The 21529-nt window shown below is 39.8% G+C and overlaps 1 protein-coding gene across 1 annotated transcript in view; it reads right to left on the bottom strand.

The window, feature by feature from the left end:
• adamts12 (ADAM metallopeptidase with thrombospondin type 1 motif, 12) overlaps positions 1-21529 on the bottom strand; it is a 623896-nt gene that overhangs the window by 43548 nt on the left and 558819 nt on the right. The window contains exon 22 of the mRNA XM_039750336.1: positions 7259-7405. Within this exon, the coding sequence (XP_039606270.1) occupies positions 7259-7405 (147 nt within the window). The remainder of the gene's footprint in view (positions 1-7258; positions 7406-21529) is intronic.

Genomic DNA, 21529 nt, shown 5'->3' with positions numbered 1-21529 from the left:
GAAAGAAAGTGGTGTAAAAGTTAAAAATAAAAATATTTATGAAGAAAGTAACAAAGAAAGAAAGAAAGTTTTTGAACAAATCATTTACATTATCACAAGTAAAGAGAACAAAGAAAAACCCAACTCAGCCCAAAAAGAAAACAACACCTAATTTATATTTCAAATAAGAAAAATCAATTCTTTATCTGAAAGTTTACAATATGCCTCATGAACACATCATCTTTTCACAAAAGAATTCACTTTTACGATCATTTTGTGGAATTTATATTCTAAATAAACTCTGGCTTTCACAAGGCCATGAAATATCCTTATGTCACAATACCTATTTGACTTGACTTTTCATTTTTCTTGAATTGTAAGTGGCCAGCTTGGCCTGCCCAATGAGGAAATTTCCAACCCTGACATTCATCTTGATTACTCTGATTTCCGCTAACACCATAAAAAAAAATATGCAATCATTAAAAGGCAAGTTAGGTACACAAAAAACCGAGTTAAGAACATTTAAAAGAGGCTGAAGTCCAAGACAGAAAAGGAAACAGCGAAGGACAGTCTCTCCCTCTCTCTCTCCACAAAAAGGACAAGTGTCTGTGACTGAAAGATAAATAAGGGAGACATACTTATTTTGTCTTGGTAGAGTTCTATATTACTCTACTTTCCCCTTTTGTATTATTAATGTGTAGCCATTGTCAGATTTCCTCAAATTTCACAGACTTACCACTGTTTATAAGGTATTGTACTTTATAACTTCTCTCCACCTTCCCTTCTACAAGTATAACCTCAGGTAATTAGGTGTAGTAAAAGACAAGCAGGAGTTAAGTTACACTTTAAATATTGTATTATTGATAATATTCATAAATAATAACAACAAGCAAATTCCAAGTGAATGTTGGCAACCTTACAACCTGATAAATGCTAATGTGTAGTTTCAGGCGGCACACACACTTGTTAGTTACTTTAAATGTCTTTAGTTAAGTCATCATTTATGGTTAGCTTTCTTCAGAACAGGCCACATGCCAGTCTCAATATGGCTGCAGAGCTGTGCTCTTCATTGTGTTGTCCTTTTCAGTTCATGGTGTGTGAGATGCTCCTTCATCAGATGGTCGAAAAGAGAGAGGGAGGGGTAAAGGAAGCAAATTTATAGACTCTCTGTCCAAACCCAGCCAATAGGGCATCGTGGAACTTAATGGATTCAGGCAACTTTAGACCAATAGAATTGTGGTGGGACACAATGGTTTCACACTGCCCCAATACCATTTGTTAAGGTGAAGCTTGCCAGCTAAGTGGTTGGCCTCCAAGCGGGGATTGATTGAGAGAGCCCTGCAGAGAATCACTTGCCAAACTGGTTTTAGGCACCCCAACCCTGTTGTAAAATTACAAAGACTCAAACTTAAAAGGGGAGAAGGGGTTCTTAACCATCAAACCAATACTGTTCTTATCTATACTAATAAAAGGCAAAGCCCTCACTCACTCACTCACTCACTGACTCACTCATCACTAATTCTCCAGCTTCTGTGTAGATAGAAGGCTGAAATTTGGCAGGCTTATTCCTTACAGCTTACTTATAAAAGTTAAGCAGGTTTCATTTCGAAATTCTACACGTAACGGTCGACAATGTCCGCCATGTTGAACTTTCTTATTTATGGCCCCATCTTCAGGAAATTTGTTAGGCGGCTTCCCTGCGCTAACTGAAACCGATGCACGTAATTATTTTCGATGGTATGTCGCCACTGTCGGCCACCATATTGAACTTTCCAACGTCACTAATTTTCCAACTTCCCGTGTAGGTAGAAGGCTGAAATTTGGCAGGCTCATTCCTTACAGCTTACTTACAAAAGTTAAGCAGATTTCATTTTGAAATTCTACGTGTAACGGTCATAACGGTCAACAACGTCTGCCATGTTGAACCTTCTTATTCATGGCCCCATCTTCACGAAATTTGGTAGGCGATTTCCCTGCGCTAACCGAAACCAATGAACGTACTTATTTTGGTGGTATGACGCCACTGTCAGCCGCCATATTGAACTTTCCAATGTCACTAATTCTCCAAATTCCCGTGTAGGTAGAAGGCTGAAAGTTGGTACTTATTCCGGTGGTATGAAGCCACTGTCGGCCGCCATATTGAACTTTTCAACGGTCTTTGTTACTTATGGGCCCATCTTCAAGAAATTTGGTACGCGGGTTCCCAATGCTAACTGAATCCTACTTACGTACATATATATGTCCATAGCTTACCTATATACATATACATTCTCGTCCTTGCTTCGCCACAGGATTCACGTCTCCCTGCTGATAACTACAGCCTTTTTATTTAATCCACGGCTTCTCCGCTGTTTTATTGTTCATTTATTACGATTATAGTTATTTTAGACTTACTTTACATTGTTCAGGTACCCATTTCCTTTATCATTCCAACCGTACCCCCATTAACATGTCGATCGAGGTGATCACCATCGATCAAAGAACTGTCACTTACCGAGTGGTTTCCATGCCCAGAGATGGCACCTGCCTTTTCCATTCTCTGTGTTACATATTGCACGGCCATATCAGGCTCACTCTTGATATCCGGAGGAACATTGTATCTTATGCATTGAATGACTGGGACAGGTTCAAGGTGTGGACTGATGACGGTACAGGAGATAATTATACTACACAGGAGCACTATAAGAGTGAAATGCTTAAGCCCTTCATCTATGCTTCTGCATGTGAGTTGATGGCTGCCGCTGAATTGTTCGGTTGTTGCTTTCAAGTGTACCGAAATGGCCAAATATTTTACACCTTTCGACAACCGCCAATGCCTCTTAAACATCTTAGATTGACAGGTAACGATTTCAGTAGTGGACACTTTGATGTTTATGAATGTTTAAACTCTCAAAAGCTGGATGTGAAGTTATCGATGAAACCGGTTGTATACTTACAACGCTTGACAGATGCCGAATGTCTCTTCAACACAAGTCCTACAAATACTGTCGTAATTGAAACAAACCATGAAACTCAAACCGATTACGACAGCAGCAATCCAAGCTGTGAGATTTGAAACAAGATTACTGTTCAAATGGCCAACTGTACGTTGCATGCTCAAGAGTAAGCTCAGCGCACAGCTTGGTCATATTACAACTGGAGGGCCGAATTCACAATGTTGTATACAAAGAGATCCTTAACAAATAATTATTGGTATATTTTCCCTCAGTTTAAAAAGGTTTAATTTTCTTTTTAATAAAAATTTTAAGAAGCGAAGCGCAGGTATTTTGCTAGTCAATGATATAACACTAATGTCCAAGTGTCCACTAATGTTACAAATAAAGGCATAAAAAATATTTATCAACTTATATACAAAATTTCACACCACAACAATACAGTAGGAATTAAAAGCAATGATGGTGGGCAGCATATGCCATTGCAAATCACTAGTACTTTTGTTCAATGGTAGTCTATATAGATTCTGCCAAGCTGTTCCCCCAAGTCTGCTCCTCAAGGGTGTCTCTGGTGTTATGCTCAGTTGTTCCCAGTGATGTGCCAGCACACATATTTTGTAGAGCGTTTCCCCACAGCACTGTCTAAGGAAGTCATTCTATGCTGTAGATGGCATGCCTACATGACTTCAGTATCCTCGAGCTCCAAGACAGCCGCTACCACAGTCACATCAAAAAAGCCTTCTTTGGACTCAGGTTCATCTCTGCTAGCAAGGAAATTTCCAATAAGAGATTTTATTTCACTTGGAAGGTTGGCTTGGATCTTTTGCAGCAGTTGATTAGCCTGCCTCAATGAGTGCAGTGTTAACACCTCCACCATCTTCCCAGTGCTGTACCAGCAGCGCTTTTCTATATATGTTAGATGGCAGACCTGATTCATTCCAGACTTGATTAGTAATGATTGGACTCTAACAGACTGTGTAACTTTAAGGTCCATGACAGGGTATTCTAGAGCCCAAAAGATATTGGCAGAACTCTATTCAACATGAGATTCTACACTCTGAGTATAGTACTTTAAAAATCCAGAAGGTAAGCTGTCTATTGTCTATTGAAAAGAATGTTGTAATCAAGTTCCAGCCTCACTGGGCAACATGTTTTGGGCCTGCACAAATTTAACATCATTCCGGACCAAAATCTTTAAATGAATTTCAGACAGCCTTGGAGTCACAGTCCCTCCTAATAATAATAATACATTTTATTTATATACCCCCTTCCCATGCTCAAGGCGCTTCACAGAGTTTAACTAAGAATGGCAGGGTATACAGTGTATAGCATTTTACTAAACCAGAATAATAAATAAGAAAGTGTAGGATTAAGGCGAATTTTGCGAAAAGTGTTTTTAACAGGGTGTAGCGGCAACAGTATGCTTGCGCCAGCGTTCCCTGCTTTGACTACCTGAACTAACAGATGTGTTTGGTGGACTCCCAGATGGGCTTAATGTGGAGAAGGACAAACAAACTGGAATTGCCTTTACCACACTATTGGCACATAGATTAATCTTGCTCAACTGGAAGAATCCTAACTCACCCATTTTATGTCAGTGGGTAACCGATCTTTGATACTTTTTGAAATTGAGGATCTGTACAAAACTTTTTCAAAACCTGGCAGGATCTAATCAAATACATTTTAGAATAAGCTTTAAATTTGAGGAAGCAGATTCTCTCCCTGCTTTTTTCTTTCTCTGTTTTTACTCTATTTACCTTTATTCATTTATTCATTTTTCTATTTACTTATTTTTACTAGCACAAAGTTTTACTACTCATGGGTGGGGGTTGATTTGTTTCAAATCTATTTTTGTAATACTTGACTTATTTGTATGGGATGTTATTTGTTTTCAATAAAATCGACAAAATTCAAAAAAATAAAAAGAAAGAAAGATTCTAAACTAATATAAATATTACTTTTCTAGTCTTCAACCTCCACTACAGTCAACACAGGCCATATGAGTGTTAAAACTCTCTGTTCTGAAATAGTAGGTATTAAAATCTGTTGTTTATTAAACTCTGACAAATGTGATGTGACAGCATATAGTACGTGTAAATATATTCAAATTGCCCAATGTGTATGGCTATACTTGAATAAAATCTCAACAAGAGTCATGCATCTTATAAGCATGAATCACTTAAATAAAATAAGACAAGAGAAGCTGGCATCCCACACCTCACTGAACAAAACTGCACAGCAAGAATACAATAAATTGGCTAACAGGGCTCCTTGGAAATTGGTGGTTGTACCTGATAAGAGGAAAAAGTTTAGATCTCCTGTTGCTAGCAACCTATTTAGAGAAACTGAATTTTCAATCTCCGGAAATGGGATTGCATTTCTGTATTTTATTCTTTTGCTTGCTAGAGGGTTGGGGGTGGTGTCAAGAGGTCATTTTTAATTAATTTGTTGAGAAGTTTCACAAGTACAATAGATTAATATTCAAAAAAAAAAAAATAAAATAAATCATTGCCTGCACAGATTTCTCTACCTGGCAGGCTGTGTTACTTAGTGGTTACGGAAGGCTGATGGTTCAGTTTCTGCTTCCACTTCATTGTGTGGCCCTGGTAAGTCATATAATGTTCCTGAAGAACTGCAATATGACTCTCTACTCTGTAAAGAATGCTGGGATAGTGTTTGCTACTGAAAGTTGCTAAAATTAGAAAAATGTATTTGTGTAACACATGGTCAGCATTTAAACATGGAATAAGAAGGAGGCAAACACCTGATCAAAAGTGTTACTAGTGTAGGACAAAATGGGCATTGTCCATTATGCTATGCTTTAGTGGCACACCAGGCCTGTTAAGGCTGCAGATTTAGCAGACATCCAGTTGCATAAATCCCCCATTTACATTCCAAACTAACCATCTGAACTCTTTGTACCAGGTTCAGACTGTACTTGATCTGATACCAAAGGTATAAATCAGAGTTGCACTAACATCGTTGGAGCGGCCTGTTTGCAGAGACATCTTGAGCCAGAAGGTGCAAAAAGGACACAATTCAGAACAAAGACCTGTAAATCAAAGAATGAGAACTTGGATGGACAGAAGAACTCGCCAATGAGGAGTCACTGATTTTGTAATTGGAAGTGACTTTAATCCAATCATGAAAGGTTCCACCTTTCTTCATAAACTAGTTACAGTCCCATCGGGGAATACTCTCACTGAATTCAATGAGGATTCTGTCGGTAGGAGAACATCTACAAAATGTCCTTCTGAACAGTCCTTCTGGTTTTCAGTGGGGCCACATGTTTGGAGCATGGAAGCTCAACCAAGCTGGAACCCATGGCCACCACCAGGGGGCACCTGGACCTTACCTCAGCCCTATTTAGCAGCACTTCCGCCACACCCGGACCTGGAGTCCTTCTGGGCGTCGTGTAAGAGGAGTCAGCCGCCACTGCCAGAGTTGGGAGGAGGTGGACGAAGCTTTCCAGGAGAGGAGTGGAGGCGAACGATAAGAAGCAGGAAAGGCTTTTGTGCTGGACTGTATTTGGTGCTTTAGGTACTGTGCTGTGGGGAGCACAGAAAAAGTGCTTCCCCACGTGAATAAACTTGTGTCTCTACCTGTCTGTGTTGGGTTAGGGTGGCTGTACGTGCCCCTGGACTTCACAATATATAGAAATCCACAAAGAGAAAAAAACATATCACATATCTTAAAATAGTATTTTATTCCCGAGCTTTCAACACCTGCCAGGTATCATCATCAGAGGAAAATGATTCAAAAACCTGCTCTAGAGTGCTCTGTCCTAAGCCTGGACTGAAGGTTCTCCTTCCAACAGGACAATAACCCAAAGCACAAAACAAAGGAAACACAAGAATAGCTTCAGGACAACTCTGTGAATGTTCTTGAGTGGCCCAGCCACAGCTATAACTTGAACCCATTCGAACATCTCTGGGGAGACCCAAACAAAATAATCCACTGATGGTTTCCATCCAACCTGAGAGAACTGCAACTGCAGAGAAGAATGACAGTAAATCCTGAAATCCAAGTGTGAGACACTTACTGTATCACAACCTAGAAGACTCCAAGCTATAATTGTTGTCAAGGGCCCTTCAACTAGGTTCTGAAGAAAGGGTCTGATTACTTGTGTCAATGAGATATTTCAGTGGTTTATAATAAATCTGCAAAAATTTCTAAAATCCTGTTTTTGCTTTGTCATTTTGAGGTATTAAGTGTTGCTTAATGAGAATAAAAAAAATTAAATTATTTCAGCACAAGGTTGTTGCATAAGAAAATGTGAAAACAAGAAAAGGTCTGAATACTTTCTAAAGGCACTTCATACAGTATATGAGCATAGAAAGGATTACCTCTTTCCACGAATCCATGACCCACCGCGTACAAGGCTGTTCATTACAAGGCTCTGTGCTGTTTGGCCGTTGTTTGCCATTGCACCGATTATACTGAGGACAGTAGACAAGCCTTTCGCGAAAGCCGACACCACAGGTCTTTGAACACTAGAGAAAAAGAAATTAACAACAACAACAAAAAAAAGTTAATGACTTTAAAAATGCAAGCTTTTACATTTAACTATGTGAGCTGAAAGACAGACTGTTATTCCACATGCATCTTCTGCACGTGTAGGGTGTATTGATTAAGGGGATGAGATATAAAAGTGCAGGAGTCATGGGGCGAATCCTGTGTCTTGGTAATAAGAGAATTGCATGCCCCTTAACATCAGAAAAACCAAGGAACTGGTTATTGGCTTTAGCCACACCAGAGAGCTTCTATGTGCTGTCCCTATTCAGGGACTGGATATAGAGGTGGTCCATTCCTACAAGTACTTGTGGGTCCACATTAATGACAGGTTAGACTTGTCTCGGACTACGGAGGAACTATACAAGAAAGGGCAGAGAAGGCTCTACTTCCTCAGGAGACTGTGTTCCTTTAATATGGGAAGTGACATTCTTCACATCTTCTACAACTCTGTGATGGCCTGTGTAATATTCTACACTTTGGTGTACAAGGCAGGTAACATCACTTCAACAGACGCCTACCAAATCACCAAGCTAATTGTAAATGTAAGTTCAGTTATGAGATGCACCCTGGACTCCTGGAGGTCTTAGCAAACAAGGAACAGATTAAAACAAAACTGAGTGCCATTGTGAACAATGCTGCACATCCTCTCTCTGACAGACCAACACGAAGAACTTTCGCTAACAAATTATTTAGCAGAAGAATGTGAAGAAATGTGACTGGGGGTCCTAAATACTACAAGCAATACGTCTGCATGATGTCGCACTGGGACTGGTACTGCCAAGTCAGATTTTTTCTTTATTTAATTTTCTTGTTTTAAAGTCAGTCTGGTACCGTGTTTAGACCATAGTGTGTGTGTGTGTGTATACCACCACTCAAACATTTTAGAACACCTCCGTTTTTTTCAGTTTTTAAGAAAATGCACACAGTTTAATGTCTTAATGTTTCATGAAATCAAGACACAGCACAAATAAACAATGGCAAATAAAAAAATAAGTCAAGGAATCATTAAAGTAGCCACTTTTGATACAAAATGCCAGTCACTCTGTGCAAGTCACCAACTCTGTATCCAGCAAATGAACCTCAGACAGTCACACTTCCTCCTCTTGTTTGACAGTTGGTGTCACACACTGAAGAACCATCACTTCACCAACTCGACGGCACACAAACACCCTGCATGACGAACCAAAGATTTATCGGCCCATAAGACTTTTTTCTAGACTTCATTTCTATTTCAAGGCCTTATTTTGTTCTTTAAGGAATGGCTTTCTTACTTCCACTTCTCATGTCAAACCTACAACACAAAGTCTCCTCTTCACAGTAGAAAATAAGACTTGCTTAAAGAGCTTCTTCCAGTTTCCATTTGCCTTTGGATTGTGTAGGACATCACTGTACTCAAAAACACTTTGATTTTTTTGCAATTTCTTTAAATGAAGGGCCTACACTTGTAAGGGTAATAACGCTCTGTCTCATTTCATTTGTTAATTGCCGTTTTCATTCCAGTAACAGAGGAATTTACAACTTTCTACAGTGTATTATTGTCCAGGTCGTACTTCAGAGGGTGTAGTAACACAGTCTGTTCCACCTCAGTCTTAAGGCGGAAAGTGAGTTTTTAAGTAATCAGCAAAAGTTGGGCCACTGGTGCAAATTGTTTATTTTAACTTGGAAGGCTTATTTTACTTTAATGGCTGCAGAACATCTGTTGGTTGTAACCTATTTGTTGTTACCTGAAGAAGGTCTCTTTCTAATATCCTGAAATTTTTCAGTTTTTGCTAACCTAAACTATAAATTTAAACCTCTGGCAATTTACTGCTTACCTTTTCACCATTTTATGTTATTCATTGCATTTCAACTGATTACATTTTAAGAAAAATGGAAATAAATTAGGTGTTATAAAACTTTTCATCTAATGGTATATACAGTATTCATCGATCTGTTTTTGTATTTATTTAAAGAGCTTCTGTTAAAAGCTAAATTTACCCCTGGGGATGGATAGATGGATATCTATCTATCTATCTATCTATCTATCTATCTATCTATCTATCTATCTATCTATCTATCTATCTATCTATCTATCTATCTATCTATCTATCTATCTATCTATCTATCTTATCAACAGTTCAATATACACTTTACAAACCTGAGATGATTCTTTTCTTATGCAGTGCAGAAAGAAATAAAAAACAGATTATGAACCTCTCTAGCCAGAGCAGCATGTAGTGATACGTGAATTAGTTTTCTTAACCTGCTTTGTTCATTGCAGGCTTGCAGGGAGGAAGTGCCTATTCAGGCAGCTTTGGGTGAAGGACAAGAAGTGCTGCTAGATGGGAAGCCATGCCATCTTAAGGAAAATTCATGCACACATCCACACTTCCCTCACTTCGAGACAGTATAGAGTTGCAAATAAACTTAACATGTGCATTTTTGAAATGGGGTACAAACTATAAACCCAGAGAAACCTATTCAGATAAGGCAATCTTTACAGAGACAGAGCCATTTGAGACGAGGATGCTGGAGCTGTGAGGCAGTATGATAACTACTTTACCACTGCGCTGTCCACATTTAATGACAAACCTGGTAAATTAGCAATTTTCACTTCTGCAAGGAATCTGCCCTTTTTAAAGCCAAATTATCAGCATTATTTAGTGTCTGTTGAGATTCCTAAAATAAGCACATCTAAAATTAACACTAGAGGAGGTTATCTGGTTCTTTTGAAATGAAGAAGACAGCTCTTAACACAAGCAAAGCAAGTTCCTTTCCGAGTCATGTTATTTGATTCGGCACGGCTGTTTAAACGAAATATCTGATTACTCAATATAGCTTCATCGTCTCTGGGAGATGTGCCTGAGGATTATGAAGATAATTAGGATTTATGAGAGCTGTGCCTTGCTAAAGTCTGGTAAAAGACATTTAAATGAGAAATAATTTGCTCAGGATGATTGTAGACTAAGTGTTTTTACACAGACCATTAGAGTGAGAAAAAATATAAAGATTGACAATAAAAGTAACTGTGAGTGCATTTTGTTGTAAATAAATAACCGTCATAATTTTTTACGGCATTTTTATTTTTATTTTAACATTTATTACATAACCTGACATTCCCACTTAACGTAATGTATGGTCTTAGGATTGAGTGGTTAATGCAGCTGCATTAGGTGCAATACATGATGCTTCCCTGGAGGGCGTGCCAGTCCATCACAGGACCCACTCACATTCACACCCACACTCACATAGGGCAAATTTAGGGCCCTCAATTAGCGTAACAATGGGAAGAAAAATGGACTAGAATACTGAACAAAGCCCACTCAAGGCATCAGGGCCAGGTTAACCATATGGGCAACTGGGTGTGTGCCCGGGGCAGCAGGAGTTGGTGTATGCATCTGCACCAAAATCCCTAAACACAACTCATACTTCACAAAAACCTGCATCAGCATTTGCTGGGGGTATCATAAAAAAAGAATTAGCTTGTAGTGATGATTGAGAAAAAAATGAAATCTTATGTTTTCATGAATAATGAGAAGAAAATACTATAGTTTATAACAGAACACAAGCCAATGGTACCCAGTGCCGTACATTGAGAAACAAATTGAAAAATGTCCACAGAAAAAAGTAAAAAAAAAAAATACACGTTACTTGTGTGACGTAATCCACTTGTCAGTTATCCAGTTGTATGTTCAAAATGTAAGTAAAACACATGAAGGATTAGCTAAAATATTATTAAATGGATACTTCCAGAAAAATCAATATGCATCATAAACAGGGAACTAAATTACACCAATAGGTATATTATGTATGTATTGATAAATTCAGCCAATTAAGTATGTCCTAGGCAACTTAAAGCGCTATATATAAAAAGAAGGATTTCAAAATCAGCCCCAATCTTTCAGCTCTTTCACAAGCACTTCTGGATCTAATAAACAGGCACTGCTCACAATATAATAGCTGAAATGATAATGTAATGCTCCAATAGTCAACCAAGACAGTTATTTAATTCAGCAACTGAGTTAATCAGCTAGCAGTTTGAGTTTCCACCAGCTGATGAATCAATCGATTTCTCAAGAGCTTTGACTGGATGGTTTATTGATCAAGCAATTGGGTAAATCACTAATCATTATATATATATATATATATATATATATATATATATATATATACATACATACAGTGGTTATTCTTTTGCATGTTTGTCACACAAAATGTTTCTGATCATCAAACACATTTAACCATTACTCAAATATAACACAAGTAAACACAAAATGCAGTTTTAAATGATGGTTTTATTATTTAGGGAGAAAAAAATCCAAACCTACATGGCCCTGTGTGAAAAAGTAATTGCCCCTGAACCTAATAACTGGTTAGGCCACCCTTAGCAGCAATAACTGCAATCAAGCGTTGTGATAACTTGCAATGAGTCTTTTACAGCACTCTGGAGGAATTCTGGCCCACTCATCTTTGCAGAATTGTTGTAATTCAGCTTTATTTGAGGGTTTTCTAGCATGAACCGCCTTTTTAAGGTCATGCCATAGCATCTCAATTGGATTCAGGTCAGGACTTTGACTAGGCCACTCCAAAGTCTTCATTTTGTTTTTCTTCAGCCATTCAGAGGTGGATTTGCTGGTGTGTTTTGGGTCATTGTCCTGTTGCAGCACCCAAGATCGCTTCAGCTTGAGTTGACGAACAGATGGCGGACGTTCTCCTTCAGGATTTTTGGTAGACAGTAGAATTCATGGTTCCATCTATCACAGCAAGCTTTCCAGGTCCTGAAGCAGCAAAACAACCCCAGACCATCACACTACCACCACCATATTTTACTGTTGGTATGATGTTCTTTTCTGAAATGCTGTGTTCTTTTACGCCAGATGTAACGGACATTTGCCTTCCAAAAGTTCAACTTTTGTCTCATCAGTCCACAAGGTATTTTCCCAAAAGTCTTGGCAATCATTGAGATGTTTCTTAGCAAAATTGAGACGAGCCCTAATGTTCTTTTGCTTAACAGTGGTTTGCGTCTTGGAAATCTGCCATGCAGGCCGTTTTGCCCAGTCTCTTTCTTATGGTGGAGTCGTGAAAACTGACCTTAATTGAGGCAAGTGAGGCCTGCAGTTCTTTAGACGTTGTCCTGGAGTCTTTGTGACCTCTCGGATGAGTCGTCTCTGCGCTCTTGGGGTAATTTTGGTCGGCCGGCCACTCCTGGGAAAGTTCACCACTGTTCCATGTTTTTGCCATTTGTGGATAATGGCTCTCACTGTGGTTCGCTGGAGTCCCAAAGCTTTAGAAATGGCTTTATAACCTTTACCAGACTGATAGATCTCAGGTACTTCTGTTCTCATTTGTTCCTGAATTTCTTTGGATCTTGGCATGATGTCTAGCTTTTGAGGTGCTTTTGGTCTACTTCTCTGTGTCAGGCAGCTCCTATTTAAGTGATATCTTGATTGAAACAGGTGTGGCAGTAATCAGGCCTGGGGTGGCTACGGAAATTGAACTCAGGTGTGATACACCACAGTTAGGTTATTTTTTAACAAGGGGCAATTACTTTTACACACAGGGCCATGTAGGTTTGGATTTTTTCTTCCTAAATAATAAAACCATCATTTTAAAAACTGCATTTTGTGTTTACTTGTGTTATATTTGACTAATGGTTAAATGTGTTTGATGATCAGAAACATTTTGTGTGACAAACATGCAAAAGAATAAGAAATCAGGAAGGGGGCAAATAGTTTTTCACACCACTGTATATATACTGCTCAAAAGAATTAAAGGAACACTTTTTAATCAGAGTATAGCATAAAGTCAATGAAACTTATGGGATATTAATCTGGTCAGTTAAGTAGCAGAGGGGGTTGTTAATCAGTTTCAGCTGCTGTGGTGTTAATGAAATTAACAACAGATGCACTAGAGGGCAACAATGAGATGACCCCAAAACAGGAATGGTTTAACAGGTGGAGGCCACTGACATTTTCCCTCCTCATCTTTTCTGACTGTTTCTTCACTAGTTTTGCATTTGGCTACAGTCAGTGTCACTACTGGTAGCATGAGGCGATACCTGGACCCTACAGAGGTTGCACAGGTAGTCCAACTTCTCCAGGATAGCACATCAATACGTGTCATTGCCAGAAGGTTTGCTGTGTCGCTCAGTACAATCTTAAGGGCATGGAGGAGATTCCAGGAGACAGGCAGTTACTCTAGTTGAGTTGGACAAAGCTATAGAAGGTCCATAATCCATCAGCAGGACCGGTATCTGTACCTTTGGGCAAGGAGGAACAAGATGAGCATTGCCAGAGCCCTACAGAATTACCTCCAGCAGGCCACTGGTGTGAATGTCTCTGACCAAACATTCAGAAACAGACTTCATGAGGGTGGCCTGAGGGCCCGACATCATCTAGTGGGCCCTGTGCTAACTGTCTGTCACCGTGGGGCTTGATTGGCATTTGCCATAGAATATCAGAATTGGCAGGTCCACCACTGGCGCCCTGTGTTTTTTACAGATGAAAGCAGGTTCAACCTGAGCACATGTGACAGACATGAAAGGGTTTGGAAAAGCCATGGAGAATGTTATACTGCCTGTAACATCATTCAGCATGACCGGTTTTGTGGTGGGTCAGTGATGGTCTGGGGAGGCATATCCATGGAATGAAATCATGGGACCCATTGTCAGACCCTATGCTGGTGCAGTGGGTCCTGGGTTCCTCCTGGTACATGACAATGCCCAGCCTCATGTGGCGAGAGTATGCAGGCAGTACCTGGAGAATGAAGGAATTGATACCATTGACTGGCCCCCATGCTCGCCTGACCTAAATCCAATTGACACTGGGACATTATGTTTTTGGTCCAGTCGACCCCGCCAGGTTGCACCTCAGACTGTCCAGGAGCTCAGTGATGCCCTGGTCCAGATCTGGGAGGAGATCCCCCAGGACACCATCTGTCGTCTCATTAGAAGTGACGTTGTCAGGCATGCATACAAGCATGTGGGGGCCATACAAACTACTGAGTACGATTTTGAGTTGCTGCAATGAAATTTCGGCAAAATGGATTCACCTGCCACATCATTTTTTTACTTTAATTTTCAGGGTGTCTTTGAATTCAGCCCTCTGTAGGTTCACAAGTTCCATTTCCATCAAACGATATGGCATCCTTTCATTCCTAACACATTACCCAGTATCATATCAGTAGAGATATCCAGCATGATTTTTTCCCATTGAGATCTGATGTGTTTTCCTTTTATGTGTTCCTTTAATTTTTTTGAGCAGTTTATATATATACAGTATATATATATTTTTTTAAGTGTGGAAGTGGATGGACTCAACTGAGATTGAGGATAATTCTCTATATGACCGGTAGGCCGTAATAGAAAGACAACAAGAAGGGAGGTGCAACCCGGCCAGGAGGTTTGTCAATGTCTGTCCCAGTTGAGAGAAACTAATAATGAATGGATGAGGAACAAAATGATTTTATTAACAATTTGACCCCCATTGTGACAGATGGTAGTGCTCCTCTGATAGTGAACTAGTTTGGACACCTGCAGCATTGCCAAGGACTTGTCGTGTATGACCTGGAAGTGCTTTCTTTAAGCAGTGTCATAGCACCAGATGTACTACTCCCTGGTCCAGCACCTCAGCTACCTCAGGGTCAGAATCAGGAGTAGTTGGAGGAGCCTTACAGAGGCTGCAGTGAAAGGAGACAGAGATGTTTGCTCTTTCAATTATATTGTATGGGACTGCCTTTTACTCTGTTAAGGTATGATTATAAAATAAACATTATTTTATTTTACCCTTGAAATTGTTTTCAGCTGAGTTGTGTTTAGTGGTTGGAGCTCTGGGATGCCCTCACATTCCACAACACACACAGTATATAAACACTGTATATATAAACAGGATTCAGAAAGACAGGTGGCCAAAGTGAAACTTTCCTCAGGCAGCCACACAAGTACTGCGTATACTGTATATATTGTGGCCGGGTGCAGTAATGATAGCTCTGGACTGGAGCAAGAAATTTTAGGGCAACAACTGGGTTGTTCTTTTTATTTACCTGAAGAGTAAAAAAATACAAAAGAAAAGAACTGAAATGGTGGCACGGTGGCGCAGTGGTAGCGCTGCTGCCTCACAGTTAGGAGACCTGGGTTCACTTCCCGGGTCCTCCCTGTGTGGAGTTTGCGTCTTCTCCCCGTGTCTGCGTGGGTTTCCTCCCACAGTCCAAAGACATGCAGGTCAGGTGCATTGGCAATTCTAAATTGTCCCTAGAGTGTGCTTGGTGTATGGGTGTGTGTGTGTGCACCCTGCGGTGGGCTGGCGCTCTGTCCGGGGTTTGTTTCCTGCCTTGCGCCCTGTGTTGGCTGGGATTGGCTCCAGCAGACCGCTGTGACCCTGTAGTTAGGATATAGCAGGTTGGATAATGGATGGTTGGAGAACTGAAATGGCACTCGTCAACATGTTTCCCTGCAGTGGGAGTTCAAATCAAAGAGAAATTAGAATTTTATCATTCTTTAGGAGACTTCTGTCTCACAGGTTGCTCTGGCCAAAAGTGACACATATAATAGCAGGGCTGGAAGGGGCGGGGCTAAATGCCTTCATAGGACGGCTTCTCTGCATTGTGGGAAAAGTAGGAGGTGACAGTGTCTGCAGCCTTGGCGGGTCGTTACATACCTTGACCGAGCCTGCAAAGAGATATATTATTATTATTATTATATAGGAGATATATTATATATTATTATATATACAAGCTGTTTCCTGCGGCTCAGCCCTAATTTTTGTGAAACAGCAAGTAAAGAGGGCCCTGCCTGGCTCCCCACTCCTGACGTCACACTTTCCCCTCCCCTCGGCCCGCAGCCTCTGTCTTAGATTAGCACAAACTAATCACTCCTGCAAGTGAACTATGATACTTAGCATGATGAGAGTAGTTGTAAAATCAACCGGAATGTTCAAGCAAATTATTGAAAAAACACAATCTAAATCTGTAAGTATTTCTCTCATGAAAGAGGACAGACATACATACATACATACAGACAGACGGTGGATTTTATAGATATTTGCAAAGGTTTCGGCACCCTGCTAAGCCAGTACTTAATAATCCCCCATTTGGCAACAATCATAGTTTTCAAACATTTCTGTAGCCAGACATGAGCATTTTTTCTCTATTCTTCCTTGCAGTTTGTTTGCAGCTGTGAGATATTCTTGGGCTCTCTTGCATGCACAGCATGTTTAGGGTTGTTCCAGAACGTTCCCCTTATGTCCCTTGAGGTACTTCATTGTAGATTTTAAGTTTGTTCTGGATTATTGTCTTGTTAGGGATGCCATCTTTTTTCAGCTTAAGTTTCCTGACTGACTGTCTGACATTCTGCTTAAAGATTTGTTGAAATTCAGGGGAATCCATTTTTCCCTGTACTCACACAATGTATCCTGTGCCACTAGCTGCCACCGGACCCTAAAACATACCGGGCCACCTCCATACTTAACAGATGGCATGATTTTGCCTGCTTCAAATGCCCCCAAACAAACCTTTTTCTGATTTTGGCCAAGAAGTTCAATTTTAACTTCATCTGTCCACAGCACTCAGCATCAAAATGTTTCTGTCTTATGCAGATGTCATTTTGCATACTTTTTGTGATGAGATTGCAGGTAAGTATTCGTTCTGATGTTTCTAGTTACAAATGACGATGGGTTTGTGACACTGATCCCTGCCTTGTTCACAGTGCTGCTGGAACAAGATTAGGTTTTCAATGACTTAACAATACAGAAAGTAGGATGGAAACTAAGTTAATGAATAGTCAATATAATTAACGTACAAGGACCTGTCTAACAGTTGCCTGACAAAATAAGCAAAAATGGGAAAAAACTGTAAAACAGCAGGACTTGTGCAATTGCTTAACAATACATAATGATTGTTGCAAGCCCAGCACTGCTTATTAAATATGATTAATTAAAACAAGTTGCTTGACATTTTAAATCAGTGCTGCTTTATGCCTCTGGTTCACAGTATTGCATTTTTAATTCCACATTGGTGTTTGCTGTTTGTGATCATTTCACTAAAAACTGATTAGGGAAATAGTCTCACTAGATAAAACCATCCAACAAATTCATAATATTTGTTTCTTCAAATTATTTGCATCTTCACATTCACATACAGCCATCCTAGCCTCTCCTTCACACACAGGTTTAAGATTCCTGGATACCAACTTTCGTAGCTGTTTTCTCCAAGCATCCTTGAGCACCTTGCGAACATTTACAGGAAATCTCAGACATTAAAAGATGGTATCCATATGATAAACTTTATTGCACCCTTAGTGACATGCTTAGGTCACTAAAGAAACTCCTTAAAAAGTGAAGTACAATCTTCTGTTAGACTACAGTATAATCTTCTGTTGTTATGACTGCTGTAGGTCAAACTAATTAAGCTGGGATCTAAGATATTTATTGTATGTCTACATGCACTAACACAAGCCATAAAGAAATGAAACAATAATGATTAATGTAAGGAAGTACCATACAGAACAGAGTCTAAAATAATGAATACTAATTGAAAAAAAATTTAATTTAAAAATAAAAAGGGTGCTGATAAATAAAATTTGTGTATAACATTATATGGAAACAACACTCGACTTACAGACAACCAACCAACCACTGGACAAATCCCATGGTGACCTCTAACATCTCTTCTGGCAGCACCCCAAGTCCCACTTCCTCCACCTAGGGGTTATTAAAGAACACCATCGCCAGAAGTCGTCATTTATTTCTTGATTACAACAGAACCAAATGGAGATCTGCAAAGAGAGCCCTTTATATCCTTAGCCTACATCTGAGATAACTTTCCTTTGTAACAGTTGTTTTTATTTCTGTGCACTTTAAACGGGATGGTCCCCAACCCTGACACAGTATATACAGTGTATACATACATACTAGAACAGATAGATAGATAGATAGATAGATAGATAGATAGATAGATAGATAGATAGATAGATAGATAGATAGATAGATAGATAGATAGATATGAAAGGTACTATATAATAGATAGATAGATAGTGTGGTCCCCAGCCGGGGCGCCGCCTGGTGGTGGCCATGGGTCCCTACAGGGCTGGGCTTCCAAGCCCTTTACCCGAGGCCCCCTACATAACCAGGACGGACGCCCCCTCGCGGTCTGGAGGAGGCACAAGACCACAATAGATAGATAGATAGATAGATAGATAGATAGATAGATAGATAGATAGATAGATAGATAGCATTTTATTTGTCCTCAGGGTACTTTTGGCTTATTACAGAAGCTCTTCATTAAGCTTCTGTAAAATATCAAGTGTTTGTTTTATGATATTATTGTTTCTGACTCTTCGGTAACCGTATAACCTGCCACCTGTCTCTGAGTTATTGGTGTGAGTAAGAAATAATACTACAGTACTACTTAATGGTTTATTATTATTATTATTATTACTCTTATACAGTATTACATTTTATTTATCCTGTACGTTTCCTATGCTCAAACTAACCAACAAATAGCCAAAGGGATGCAATAGGAGTAAAATCAAAGAAAAAAGGTCACAAAGTGACACTGGACTGTGACTGTGACTTGAGTTGTGCACATGCAGAGGCCCCCAGGAAGGCAATTAGAGAGACCAAAGGCACAGGGGGTCGAAGATGTGAGACAGCAGTACATTTCAACTTTTCTCATCACAGCATTTCCTGAGAAATAACTAATTTTGTCTTCACGGTTGCTCTTTTTGTGCTGGTAAATTTGTGAAAAAATAGAAGCTCTTAAAAGGATAGTAAGTATTACTTGTAAACCAGTTGCACCTTTCAGGACCATGGCCTTCTCTTTTATGGGTCAAATGATAGCATTACATTGTCTGTCTTCTGTCCATTTCAATTTACTGTGTAGCATCACTCCAAAACTGCAATGAAGGTTTAAGGCCCTAACAAAATCAAATTTAACACATGAAGAATAGTGATGATTGCACAGTGGTTAGCCTCCCAGTACTAGTGTGGTTGATATTGGTGTGAATTTTGTGTGGGCAGCCAAGTTTCAGGACAAATGCCAAAGATGTGCAGTGTTAAGTTGATTACCTCAAGCCTGGATATTTATATGTTTGCGTGGATGTACACGAGTGACTTTGCACTGTAACAGAGCAGTATCACATGCAGATTTGGTTTTAATTTTAAACCCATTGCTGCTGGGAAATGCCACTGCCTTCAATAACTCTAAAGTTTCTCTAAGGTTTGATAAAGGATGGCGAGTACATGAGCACTGAGATGATCTGGTATCATGTCCAGCTTTGGTCTGCATGCAATGTTAGCATTGACCCTGAACTGGATTAAGAGGGTTTAAAAACGAAGGGATGGATCTGTATGTGAGCTGAGTGTGCACTGTGAAGGATGGGTTCTCCTTCTAGGGTTGGCTCCTACATTATACTCCATGATACTGGAGAAGGGTCTTCCTCCCCTGTGACCCTATAAAGCAAACGTAGAAGCATGGAAACAACATTGAAGACTGAAAAACAAATTAACAAAAATATGACATTAAGTAATATATAAATGTCAGCAAGGAACAGCAACAGAAAACATATGGAGAAGAAAATGACGAAAACAGCACATACAGTCAGTCATTCATGTTCTAACCTGCTTAGTCCTAAACAGGATTGTGGGGAGTGCTGGAGCCTATCTCAGATGGCATAGGGCACAAGGCAGGAACAAACCCTGGACAGGGCGCCAGTCTATCACAGGTTGAAGATGGAAACAAACACAATCCCTAACCACACACTACGGCCAACTGATTATTGCCAATCCATCTAGCCCTGTCTGAAACATCTGGAGGAAATCCACAACAGAAATTGTGGAACAAGCAAACTCCATACAGGGAGGACCCAGGACGTGAATCCTGGTCTCCTTAATGCAAGGCAGCGGCACTATCACTGCGCCATCGTACCACCATAGTGCAGGCAGTGAAGTTCAATGAAACCAGTCAATTGCATTACCATCAGTAACAGTAACAGTAGCAAGCCAGGACACTGGCAAAAATTTCAGCCAAAAAAATCATGCTGAAAGACAATCACTCATCCCATAATCACTTCAGTACCTTTCTGTCTATTTAAGGTATAGGCACTTCATGCAATAGTATGTTCTATAATAAGTAAGGATGGTGGTAGGCAAGAATAGGCCCCATGATGGACTGATGCCCTTTCCAGAGTTAGTTCATCTCATGAGTCCGATCTGCACCCCAGAAATCCTGAACTGGAAAACTGAACTGTATTACATTTCTAATCTGTGGTCAACTATGAAGTACTATCTAACTATCTGTTGTTGCACGTGAGCACTTTGGGAGCATCTGAATGGCTCTATCAAGCAAGACAGCCAACCACAGTGTCAAAGCAAAAGCGATCACTAAACACCTCATCTCTCTTTACTGCAGACCTTAGGATGAGTCTCAGGACGGCCATCACATAACGTCCAACTATAACCCAGGGGTCTATTTAAAGGGAGATGGCACTGGAAGTCATTGCCTATGCTCACTGAGTGAAAAGAGCTCCACAATAGAGAAGCTTATTTCCAGATGGAAAGCACATGGGACTTGAGGCATCCATTTCTTTATATACTTTAATAATTCATTTTTATTCTTTTGAATTTTACAAGATACCCAGCTGGTCCCAGCCCTTTACCATTTTCTGTTTTTATTTAATCTATCTATCTATCTATCTATCTATCTATCTATCTATCTATCTATCTATCTATCTATCTATCTATCTATCTATCTATCTACACAGGTGTATAATATCAAGCACCAATCTATGAAGTCTCCATTTAGAAACATCTGTGAAACAAAATTAGTGTTTCTGAAGAGCTCAGAAGTGTGGTACTGTGATAGGATGCCAGGTTTGCAATAAGACAGTTTGTGAAATTTCAACCCTGCTTGATATTCCATGGTCAGCTGTAAGTGGTATGATTGGAAAGTAGAAGGATTTAGGAACAACAGCAACTCAGCCATGATGCGGAAGACACATAGTCACAGAATAGGGTCAACAACTCCTAAGGTGTATAATACGTAAAAGTTGCCAGTGCTCCTCTGATTCCATAGCTGAAGAGTTCCATACTTCCATTGGCATCAAGTGTGCGGTGGGGGCTTCATGGAATGGG

The sequence above is a fragment of the Polypterus senegalus genome, chromosome 4 (genome assembly GCF_016835505.1).
Source record: "Polypterus senegalus isolate Bchr_013 chromosome 4, ASM1683550v1, whole genome shotgun sequence".
Classification (NCBI taxonomy): Eukaryota; Metazoa; Chordata; class Cladistia; order Polypteriformes; family Polypteridae; genus Polypterus; species Polypterus senegalus.
The sequence above is the reverse complement of the archived record's forward strand: the minus strand, read 5'-3'. Positions and strand labels throughout refer to the sequence as shown.